The 11,884-nt window shown below is 63.7% G+C and overlaps 1 protein-coding gene across 4 annotated transcripts in view; it reads right to left on the bottom strand.

Annotated features, from left to right (window-relative positions):
- TP73 (tumor protein p73) overlaps positions 1-11,501 on the bottom strand; it is a 47,298-nt gene extending 35,797 nt beyond the window's left edge. For 3 of the 4 annotated variants that reach the window (XM_007448954.1, XM_007448956.1, XM_007448957.1), the window contains exons 1-2: positions 11,415-11,501; positions 10,889-11,009 (exon numbers count right to left, since the gene is read on the bottom strand). In XM_007448954.1, coding sequence (XP_007449016.1) covers positions 10,889-11,009; positions 11,415-11,473 — 180 coding nt within the window. In that variant the 5' untranslated portion in view covers positions 11,474-11,501. The remainder of the gene's footprint in view (positions 1-10,888; positions 11,010-11,414) is intronic. The other variant, XM_007448955.1, reaches the window with a different exon arrangement.
- Between the last annotated feature and the right edge of the window lie 383 nt (positions 11,502-11,884).

Here is an 11,884-nt window from a genome sequence, read left to right as displayed (position 1 = left end):
TGCGTGTCCGGAGCCTGTGCTCTGCAACGGGAGAGGCCACAGCAGTGAGAGGCCCGCGTACCGCAAAAAAAAAAAAGAGGTAAAGATAAAAAAGAAAGGTGGGTCCCGCAGGAGACCCAGGCAGGGGCCCCGACAGCATCCTGCAGCTCCATGCCTCCTTCCCTGCCCAGTGGGCTCACAATAACCACAAAGGCGACCACATGACCTCAAGTTCACCCCTTCTTGTTCAGACCACTTCCCCTCTTTGTGCAGGGGTAAGATCACAAATACTCTCCCTCTGGGACGGAAACGGAGACACGCTCAACAAATCCGTATGACCCAGCCCAGCCCAGCCCACCTGGCCCGGAACGGGCTCCGGCAACCTCTACCTACCATCAGAGCTGCTCTAGGCACTTGTTGACCAAACGAATGAACAGGCCACAGTCATCCTGGGTCTACAGGAAGCCGGGTGATGATGGGGTTAGCCATTGCTGGTCCCCAGGGCGGGGCGGCGGCGGCAGCAGGGTGGATGCCAGCGGCCCCCTGCTGCCGACAGCTCCTGCAGGAAGGCGACACTCCAAGGCCCAGCGCCGGGGGGCCCGTGCCTCCCATCACTGACCCCGCCCCCTCCCTGAAAGGCGATGAGCTGCAGCCTCGGCTGACTTACACTGAGAAACCCATTTCGTCCGAGAAAAAAGATTATACCAGAGTCCTGCGTGTCCGCGGGGCTTCTCAGCTGGCCGGGCAGGGACACTGGTCTCCAGGTCCCCGGGCCTCTGGCTCTGCCTTGGGTTCCATGTATGACTACAGAGCCCCAGGCGGCAGGGAGACAGTCCCTCCCGGCTCACGCACCATCTTCATGGAGAGGCTGGGGGTACAAGGCTGCTCCCCGGGGAGCCCCTGGCCACTGTATGAGCCCAGTGACAGGTGCTAGTGGGTAAATGAATCAGAAACGGAATAAGTGACAGAAGGCAGCCATGAGGACTCTAGCTGTGGCCCGCCCGGGGCTGCACCCTTTTCCAGGGCTGGGTTTCAGATAAAAATCTCATGCCATGGGTGGGAGAGGCCATGGAGCTTCTGGATGTGAGTGAATGGAGCCAGTTCCTGGGTCAGCCCGTGTAGACGGGCCATACACCCCTCACCCCTCCTGGGTCCCCCACGCACGGCATTACTCTTCCCATGGCCTTGCCTGGGGACACCCACCTGCAGGCACAAAGACACGTACCTGTTCCAACACACAACGCAAACAACAGCACACACACCCACTGTCACTCACACGCTCAGACACACGCACACAAACACACCTTTGGGAGCACACAGGGCCAAGGGACCGCAGCTCTTTGTGGCTCTGCGCTCATGGCTCCTGTCCTCCACCCGCAGAGCTTGGGGACACCTGGACTCTGTCCAACTGTCCATCCCAACCCTCTGCCCACTGCTGGGTCTCCCCCATGGCCCCCACGCCATCCACCTCCCTGGCAGGAAAAAAGCCCAGTGGGGAGCAGCTGAGCCCCAGCTCAACCTGCTCAACTAGCAGCCTGGTGCCCGCTGGGCCCAGGGACTGGGCACACCTGGAAATGAGCCCAGGTTCCCGGGGCGCAGGCCACAGGGGCCAGGCACAAGCTGCGGTCCCTTCCTTCCCTCTGCCCGGCCCACTGCCATCGTGAGGGGCAACAGGACACCTCGAAGCCAGCTTTCTGTGAGCCCCTGACCCGCAGCTTGGCTGGCAGGAAACACTCTTGCCCCCGCAGCCAAATGAGCAGCTTCCCAGGTGAGGATGCTCTTGTCCTGGGAGCAGGTGGCGGCAGCCTAACAGCCAGCCAGAGCCCAGGGAGCAAAGACAGCCTCCAGGGTACACCGAGCTCCTGCAGCCGGGGGCAGGGCCGGGCAGGTGGGGCGGCCCACCCTGAGCCTCGGACTGCCCAAAGCCAGGGAGTGAGGGAAACCCACACGTCTCTAAGGAGGGCCACCAGCTGACCAGACTCCCACCCACCCTCCTCCCCCTGGCTGTTGGTCCTGCCCAGCCAGTGGGCACTGGTCCCCAGAGCTTCTCCAGGATGGGCAGGCACCTGCCTCCGCGCCTGGGGCCGGCCTCAGCCCGTCGGCGCCTCCTGCCGGCCTCTGCTCACCCTGGACGGCGGCATCCCCTCCGGCCCCAGGTGCCAAGCAGGGCGACAGACAAGAGAATGCCCCGTGCATCCTCCACCACAGCGAAAGCCCCACCAAGGCCCCCTGAGAAGGATGCACGAAGCGCACCTACCGAGGCAAAGTGTTGCACGGGGTCACTGACGTACAGCATGGTGGGCGCACAGGGGTCTGCACACGCCGGGGAGCTGGCGTGCCGCAGGGCGAGGCATGGGGATGGGTGGCCGGGGAGCCGGGGGCAGGGGTGCAGCCGCCCGGCAGGGGGGACCCAGGCAGAGCGGCTCCGTGGCTAGGCGGGCAGAAGCACAGGACGCTCCGGAACATGTGGGCTGGCCGTGGGCACTTTGGCCCTCTCCATCTGCCTTGGTCCTGTCAACTAGCTGCATCTAACAACAAAACGGGCGGCCCACCCCTTTATTCCTCATGACTATTCATCAAAGTCCAGGGCAGGCCTCAGCTTGCCCACTGCTGGGTCGGACCGCACCAAGGCGCCTGCGCAGGGAGGGGGCGGCCACGGGGCCGTGGGCCACCTCCGCAACGAGGCTGCGTCTGGCTCCTTCTGAGATGCTGCCCATGGGAGGCCCTGGGGGCCACAGGCCTCCACCCCAGAGCATCAGGGGGCCAGCCCGGGCCCTCAAGAGCTCGGGAGGCAAAGCCAGGCCACCCCGCAGGGAACAGATGGTGCCTCCGGCCCTGCACCCAGGGTGGGGCGAATCTCACTCCTGCCTAGGGAATGTGGTGGCCCTCTGGGGCTGCCCCAAAGGGCTGAGCAGAGACGAGACGCACTCCGGGAGGCTTGCTGCCTGCGGAACCCCACAGGGAGCCTGGCAATGGAATGAGCATCTGGGTGTAGCCCAACGCAGCCCAGAGCTCGCGCCCCAGACGCTGCCCGGCCTGCCGCTGGCCGTGTCCCCACTGCTGCCGAGTGAGATGGAGGTGTCCCCGGAGTGAGATGGAGGTGGTCCAGAAGGAGGACCGCTGGAGCCCCGCCCATCGCAGTGCATGGACGGCACTGCCCTCAGCACTGCCAGGGGCTCAGAGATGGGGGCCCGCCTCCCCGGCGGCTTCGCGGTGCTCACCGCCACTCCCTTTCTGGAGGACCATCCACTGTAACTTAACCGTCTTTGACACAAAGTTGGCACAGGGCCCGGGATCATCCCTGGAAGATCAACCTGGGCCCAGATCACGTGAAAGTGGATGTGAAGTTTCCAAGCCCCCAGAGCCCAGCTGCTTCCATCCCCCAAGGAGAGCTTAAAAACTCGCAAGGTGCTGAGAAGACGGCATGTAGACCCCGTCTCTCCCCCGGCCTGTTCTCGGCACATCTCGGGGAGCTGGGAGCAGTGGGGTTACGCAGAGGGAGGCCAGCCTGAGGAGCCTGTGATGTGTCCAGCCCCCCAGCTCCTCTGGTTGAGGTAAAGGGGGATCCCAGGCAGGGGACGTGCAGCCAGGTGCTGCCCCCAAGGGGCTGGGCCGGGAGCCCCCGGCTCAGGCTCTGGGTGCCTTGGCGGCTGCAGCCAAAAGCACAACTCAGCACATGCAGCCTGAACCCCCGTGACTGCGTGTGGCCATGGCTCTTACTCCCAATGCACAGGTGTCCCTCACTCACAATGAGACATCAAGGTTTGTGGGGCAAACCGATGTTCAGGAAGGGAGTCTGCAGCGGGGCCCAGGCTGCAAGTTCTGGCCAGAGGCAGCGGCCGAGAGCCTTCCTGCCCAGGATGCCCGCAGGAGGGAAGGCCGGGGTGGGGGATGGGGGTGAGGGGGGAAGACTGTCGGTCAGTGAGATTCCTGTGGGTGTTGCCAGGGCTTCTCCCAAGAGGGCCAGGGGGCTTGGCAGGTGGCTGGATGGAGGGACACACAGGTAGGTAGGAGAGGAGGGGGAGGGCCTGGGTCCAAGCACAGGGCGTTGCGCAACATTGGGCAAAATTCGAGTTGATCAAAAGGGACGCTGTCTGGGTGGGCCTGACCTAATCAGGGCGACTTCCTCCTGATGGCGTCAGGAGCAAACCGCCAGGCTGTGGAGGGCCCACGTGGCAGGGTGCGGCGGGCAGCCTCTAGAAACTGGGAACAGTGGCCCTGGGTCAATAGCCAGCGAGAACCTGAAACTGAACTCTGCCAACAACCAGGGCCTGGAAGAGGTCCCAGGCCTCAGACAAGATGGTAGAGGCCTCACTGATACTTTGAGTACAGCCTGGTGAGACCCTGAGCGGGGGGCCCAGTGGGGACATGCAGGACTCCCGACCCACAGAAGCCGTGAGACAATAAACGGGTGCTGCTTTAAGCCCCTCCATTGGTGGTGATTTGTTACGCAGCACAGCTGAGTAATACAGCAGGGGAGTGAGCAGGCAAAGACCTTGGGCAGCAGAAGGCCAGGGCTCCGCGGGGCCTTGGACGGCTGGCACGGCCGAAGGGCAGCCTTGGCCTCGGTCTGCACTCTGGGGCTCAGGCCTGCAGGGCACAAGGCAGGGCCCAGGAGGGGCTGGCCACACGTGTGCCCAGACTGGAGGCTGCCCACAGGGAGGCAGGGTCAGGTCAGGAAGACCTCCTCTCTTGAGCCCTGCTGGAAGCACTGAAGGCCCAGGCGCCACGCCCCACCCACACTACGGGGGCACCTGCGGCCTGAGAACCAGCACGGTCCCCACAGCGTGAGCCGGGGCCAGACTGGGATTCCCAGCATGAACGAGAGCATGTTTCCAGCTCTCAAAGTGCCGGAGCTCCGGCACCTGCCCCAGAGCATCACCTGCTTCCTGCGCATTTATCCAAAATCCTGGCCATCCGGGGACAGGGAAGGGGGAGCCGGGGCCCCTGTCCCCAGGAGCTCTTCCCGGCTTAGTCCTCAGCTGCCAGCGCTGCCCTCCTGTCACCCCGCCGGGCCCGCGGCGCCTGCTCTTCTGAGTCTAACTCACCGGGACTCCACCTCACTGACTACTCCCGCAGGACTCGCGGCAGCAGGGCGGGGGGATATTTTCTTGCACGGCCCCCACCTGCGCAGGAAGGGGTGAGTCACCAGAAGGGCACCGGTGATGTGTCAACTCCAGGTCAAACTCCTTACACCACCTGCGGACACCCACAGGCAGGTGGCTCTGTGATCCGGTGGCTGGTGGGGCTCACCGTCCCTGAGCTCCGGCCCTACGTCCTCGGGGCGGCAGGCCCGCCCTCAGCCCACCGGACCCCTCTGGGGGCTGGCTCTGTCCTCTGACAACGCCTGCTACAAGGAGTGTACTACCGGACTGTGCCCTCCTTGCTCCCAGGCCTGGGGAGAAACGCCCCCTCCCCAGGCCAGGAAGGCCTGTCCTGGGTGACCGCTGGGGTCTCAAGGCCCCGAGTGGCTGCAGGTTCTAAGCCTGGTGTCTGTCCCCTGCGTAGCTCACTGGGCACCTGGGGAGGGGCCGGCGGGGCTCCAGGGTGGATCAGCCCCCAGACACAGCCCCCTCTACGGCTCAGGCGCCCACAACAGCTGTCACCGGAGAAAGGCACCAGGAGAGGCGGGAAGGGATGCAGGGAGCGGGCAGGCATGGGCAGCCAGGGTGGCAGGAGGTGCTCAGACTGCGGGAGGATGGGCGGCGGAGACAGGGAAGGGGTGGTCTGGGAGGAAAGCCCGCCAGTCCCAACCTCAGCCACAGCCCCGTTCTCAGCCGAGCTCCCCTTTCTTCCATCTCAACCTTTCGTGCAAAGTCACAGCTAGCCAGAGCCCTGCCCCCTTCCGTTTCTTTGGAGGCTTTCGGGATCCCAGTGCCCCCGTCAGGGATCGAACCCAGGCCCCTCGGCGGTGAAAGCACCAAGCCCCAACCACTGGACCGGCAAGGAAGTCCCCCTGCCCCCGTTTTGTCCTGAGGGACACTGAGAATCAGAAAGCCTGGATGGCCCAAAGCCCAGGCCCAGACCCAGCACGTGGTGCATACGGCCACTGCCTGATCGGGACCCCATGAGCGCTCACCATGGGGGGCTTCATCCTGTCCATGCTCCTCTCAGACTGTGAGGGCCTCCAGGGCCAGGGGAGACCCTACAAGGTTCCCCTTGTCACGGCACCCGCCGGGGGCCCAGGAGTCACCTCCCACCTCGTGTCCTCTGGGCAGCCCTCATTTCGAGCCCACAGGAGGCCGGGTGTTCCCCTCTCTCCTCTTGCAGGAGGTGGGGCCCTATTTTATAGGTGCTTGTCGTGGGTGAGCCGCCGGGGGTCTACAGGGACAGCTAGAACTGGAGGCCACCACACAGGGCAGGAGCTCCACCGAAGGGCCCCAAGGTGGGTCTGGGGCGCCGGGTCCTTCCCTGGCACAGCGGGCTCTGGGGCTGGAAGCAGCTGCTCCCGGGCCCTCCCTGGCTCCACTGTTCTGGGTTCCAGGGGGAACAGCTCTCTTAAACTCAGCCCTTGTCCCTGGTCTCAGCATCACGTCTAGTGTTTGTCATGCGTTCCTACAGGTCAGGCACCATCAGTCTTCCTCGCAACCTTGGCTTAGATCTTCACTGGCCCATTCTACAGACAAGAAAACTGAGGCCCAGAGGGTCAAATAGCTCTCCAAGCAAAGAAGAGGCGTGGGTGGGATCTGACCTCCGAGCCCCTGACGCCCTTTGCACCATCTCGGCCCTGTGGTGCAGTGGACCCTGGCTGCAACGACCTCAGGGAGCTCAGCGTCCCCACCAAGAATCTGTGCCCTGGGACTCCTCCAAGGCCGAGGGGCCAAGTGCTCCTATAGGGGCCCTTCTCCTTCTCCTTTAACTGCCCGACTCGGCGTCCTCAGCTGCCCAGCATGGGAGGAGGGTGGTCCGAGGCCCCACAGGGCTGGTGGAGCCTCTGCTGGGACCCCATACGGCCTGTCACCCCAGGTCCCCAAGTGAGGGCACCGAGGCTCAGAGACATGGGGACTCGAACCCGGGACAGACTGGCTCCTCGGGCGAGGCCCCTCCCACTCTGCCTGTTCCCAGCGGCCACTGAAGCAGCAGTTAAGGGCGTCCCGGGGGTCCACAACGGTCTGTTTCCTGACAGGGCCAGGGGTGCTGCTCAGGAACCTGCAGGTCCGGCTGGAAGTAATCTGCTTGGTCACCAAGGCAACCGAGCAGGGTGGAGACCCAAGGCCCCCAGAGCACAGTGTGTGCCACCCCCAAGGACCAGTGTATCCCAATATGAGGACTGTGCCTGCCTTGGCCTCAGCCTTTTGTTGGATGAGCCCCACGACCCGGTGGGGGCGGGGTGGCCCCAGAGCCTGGGGCTGGGGTACGGGCACCCTTCATCTCAGAGGACAGCGGCCAGAGGGAGCGGCATGGGGGCCCGTGTGTGTATGTGTGTGTGTGCATGAGTGTGCGCACGCGTTTACATGGGCCTGAATCATGACTACAGGGCGGGTGGCGAGTGAGAACTTTTGACTCTGCAGCTGCTGCTTTCTTGACCTGGAGCCTGGCCTGGGGAGCACTTGACCTGTTACCAGCCTGGAGGAGGGACTACCCCCCTCCCCGCCGAGCCCCAGGCTTTCCCTGACGAGGGACCTGCTGGTGGGTGGGGATGGAGCCACGGGGGTGGGGGTGAGGCACTCAGGAGTCTCCACCCGCACCCCAGCATCACCAGGTCGCCCTCAGCAGCACAGCGTCTGCCGGGGCTGTGTTCTGGCCAGAAGGTCAGGCCTTCTCGGCCGCCAGTCTGGACTTTAAGACAACACCACCCAGTTCAGCTCTGCGGGGCTTCCTGCCTGCACCCTGGACTCCGTGGGCCCCTGCTCCAGGCCTCTGGATGCATCAGGCAGAGGCCCTTCTGCAAGGCAGCTAGGCAGTGGGCTCTGCAGCCAGCTGCCCAGCTGTCCAGCTGTGTCTCTGAGCCTCGCCTTTCCCTCTGGGCTGCGCTGGGCTACATGAGGGTGAGGGCTGGGCTACACGCCAGGCCCCAGACCAGTCTCTGCTCTCACGATGGCAGGCAGGGGTCAGGATGAGGCATTCGGAGGGGGCCTGGCTCCCCCCACCTACCCCTGCCCCCAGCCAGGGCCAGCGTGGTTTTGGGCATCCCCACCTCTGGGAACCTGCAGGACTTTTACTAAGAGGCGTGGCGCTAGCTGAGAGACTCAGCCCTCTTGTTGGCAGAGGTGAGAGGCCCCATCCTGGTTACCCACGGCTGGTGAGAGGGGTGTCCTGCCCTCCCTGGCCCAGACCTTCTCAGCATCAGGCATCCTCCCTGGAGGGGGGCGTCCCGCCCCACAGGAGCCCAGAGCTGGTCCGCTCCTGACACTGGGTCGTCGGGGTCTCCTGGGCCTACTGCCCTCCAGGGGGTGAGCCGGGCAGCTGGGAGGAGGGGAGGTGGGGGCTTCTGAAACTGCAGAGACAGGCCTCTTAGGAGACCGCATTCAGGGGCCCTCCCTCCCTGGAGCCTGGGGGCAGCTCCTGTCCCTCCCCAGAGTGGATGTAGGGTGAGTGTCTGACAATTTGCTTTTTTTTTTTTTTTTTTTTTTTTTTTTTTTTTTTTTTTTGCGGTACGGGGCCCTCTCACTGCTGTGGCCTCTCCCATTGTGGATCACAGGCTCCGGATGCGCAGGCCCAGCGGCCATGGCTCAAGCGGGCCCCGCCGCTACGCGGCACGTGGGAGCTTCCTGGACCGGGGTACGAGCCCGCGTCCCCTGCATCGGCAGGCGGACTCTCAATCACTGCGCCACCAGGGAAGCCCTGACAATTTGCTTTTTGATTGTAAAGTAAGTGCCTGACATTAGGCTTTGGATGTGGGTGAGGCACCGGCTTCAAAGACACGCACCTCGACAGCTACACAACTGGGTCAAGAGCCCAGCTGCCTCATCCCTGACGGCTCCCGTTCAGAAAGCCCTGGGTGACCAGATAACGGACCTTGGAGTGACCCCACTTCTCCCTTTCACAGTTTAATTCCACTGTTATGTTTTAAATTCACCAATAATGAATCAACCCCCTAAACCCTAGGCACCCCATCCTCAGCCCCAATAAAGGCAGAGCCCTGGGTCTCCTCTCTCTCTCTCTCTTTCTCTCCACCCCCCCCACCCCACAGTGCAGGTAGTAGGGCGCAGGTGAACACCCCAGGCATCCTAGCCCAGAGCATCACTATTGACAGGCTGAGAGCCACCCAAGACAGTGGCACCGGGACACTGACGTCCAGGAGTGGCGACCTGGACCGTGAGAGGTCAGGACCCTTGGCCCCTGGGGAGATGTTGGCAGACAGGAAATGGTCCGAAGGGACAGGGCAGCACTACCTAGCCCCGCCCAGGCCCAGCGTCTGCCTCGGTTTCCTCACCTGTAAAATGGGACTATAACAGGCAGATGTTTCTGCTCTGATGGTGTCCTGAGCAGAAGCAGGAGGCCTGGGCTGGGCAGGCAGATTCCTCAGGTCCACTCTGAGGGACTCCTCAGAAGCCAGGACGTCACAGGGCGCTCACTGCCCCCCAGACCCCCACCTGCCCCAGTTGCGACTGCCCGAGCAGGTGCCTTCTCCTCGCCCCATGCGGGCCAGCGGGCCCTGGGCCAGCCCAGCATCCAAGACGGACACTGACGTAGGACATGGGGACCCTTCCTCATCCCCCACCCCCTTGACCCTGGCTCATTCCCACTACCGGAGCCCCCATGGGCCCCACTGTTCACCAGATGCCTTGGACGGGTGTGTGTTGGGGTGAGGGCTCCGATCTGGAAGGGGGCTTTAGGGAGAGGGGGCCAGACTCTGAGCGGCAACCCCCTCCTCCAGAATTCCCAGCTCCGTCTCCCTCCTGCACCCTGGTCCTGGCCTGGTGTGGTGCCCCGAGGCCACTGTGCTGGGCTGTGGGGGCCAGCAGCCATCCAGGGAGCCACCATCCGGGGAGCCGCCATCCGGGGAACTGCAAGCGGCAGACCCAGGTGCTTCCCTCACGCACTTAGCCAAGGTCCCACGACAAGTCCCCGTCTGAGCGAGCTGCACAGCAAGCCTGTGGGCAGGACGGAGCAGCCCCGGGTCCAGCAGAGGCTGTCCCAAGGAGGTGACCACAGGGGGCGCTGGGGACGGCAGGCGTTGCTGGGCCTCCCCGGGGCCAGGGGTCCTTATACACCCTTCTTGTGTCTCTCCTGCCCCCCACCTCCTAGCCCACCAGCGCCTGGCAGTGGGAGGCCAGGGAGAGAGACAGGAGTATGGCCACGACCCGGTTATCACAACCCTCCTCCAGAGTGGCAAGGCCTGAGACACCGTAGGGCTGGCGGCTGTCAGGGCCTCAGGTGCCCCTGCATCCCCCAACCAGCCTCCCTCCTCTGGAAACAGCAGCTCAAGCTTCCTTCGGGGCGCTCTTCCCCATAAGTCAGTGCCTGTGGTGGGCAGAGCCCACACCACTCCACCCCATCCTGATCCTGTTTCAGGGGACCCAGGCCATCAGAGGCACAGGGATGGCTCAGCGATAGGCATTCAGAGATAGGCATGCTGAACTCTGGGCAAAGAGGGGTCCTTCCCCACAGGGAGGGGGATGATGTTGGAGGCTTTACCATGAGAGGAGACGCTGCCTAAGAACAAAGCCACCACGGGGGAAGCAGAGCAAGAGACAGAGAGGCAGCCGTTTGAACACCTGGATCCAGCCATGCCTGAATTCATTCATACACCTAGATCCAGCCATGCCTGAAAGGCTTCCTACACCTGGACTGACAGTTACATGAGCTAATACATCTTCCACTTCGCCATCTGAAATGTGCTGACAAGCCCAGAGAGGAAGCCGTACACCTGAGAGCCTGTTTCCTGGTTCTGCAGGCTTCCAGGACAGGACAGCCCACATTTACTGCCCCTGCCCCGAGTCCTCGCAGAGGGCAGCCCACTCACCATGACAGAAGTGGTCATGCCCTGCAGGTGGAAGACATCCATGCTGGCCTCCGCACCACCCACCACCTCATCATTCCCCTGGCCCGACTGGGGAAGGTCAAAGTAGGTGCTGTCCGGCTCCCTAGACAGAGGAGGGAAACAGAACAGGGAGCACAGCCATCAGCCCAGATGGTCCAGGCCTGGAGCTCAAGGCCAGCCCGCAGCTCCCGGGGGGCCTCCCTCTCCCACCTCCACGGATTCCTTCAGCCCCTTGTCTCCTCCGCGCCTTCCCTGACCCTCAGCCCCTGCGGCCTCTGGCCCCCTTACCCCACCAGCCTCTCCAGGGCTGGTGTGAGTGCCAGGCTGGCGTGGCCACACACAGGCTTTGTCCCCTGGACCCAACCCCTCAGGACGGCTGGTCAGAGGAAGAAACCCAGACATCGGACCCTGCGTCCCCAGGAGAAAGCCCAAGGCAGCAGCTGCCTGTCCAGCCCCCGAGGAGTCCATCGCAGCCCCCGAGTCCAGCGGGCTCAGAGGAGGTACTCACAGAGAGCTCCAGAGGTGCTGGAACGTGGCCCCCTCGTCGGTGGCGGTGGACTGCGACATCTTCCCAGTCCCGGCCGAGGGCAGCTCGCTCTGCCAGGAGGAAATGACAAGCGTGCGGGTTGGGAGGGCATCCTCTGCACTCCTCAGCCAGCATCCTCGGGCGCAGGTGGTAGGCGGGGCCAGCAATGACCACTGGGGACGCCCTTCACCCAGCCCCTCCCTTCATCCTGCCCTTTCTGGGGGCGGGAACTGAGGCCTGGGGGTGGGCAGCCTGGCTTCAGACCCGGCTGGGGGCCTGGGCAGCAGGAGCTTCTCAAAGCCGCCACCCGTGAAATGGGGGTGACAGCAGCATCCCCTCATGGGGCTGCTGCAGGGCCCCTTGGGAGCACGAATTTCAAGTCTCTACTAGATAAGTCAGAAAGAGAAAGACACCATATGAAATCACTTACATGTGGACTCTAAAAAACAATG

This window comes from Lipotes vexillifer, unplaced genomic scaffold (assembly GCF_000442215.2).
Source record: "Lipotes vexillifer unplaced genomic scaffold, Lipotes_vexillifer_v1.1 scaffold835, whole genome shotgun sequence".
Taxonomy (NCBI): Eukaryota; Metazoa; Chordata; class Mammalia; order Artiodactyla; family Lipotidae; genus Lipotes; species Lipotes vexillifer.
Note: the sequence above shows the minus strand (reverse complement) of the source record. Positions and strands in the feature narration are given on the sequence as shown.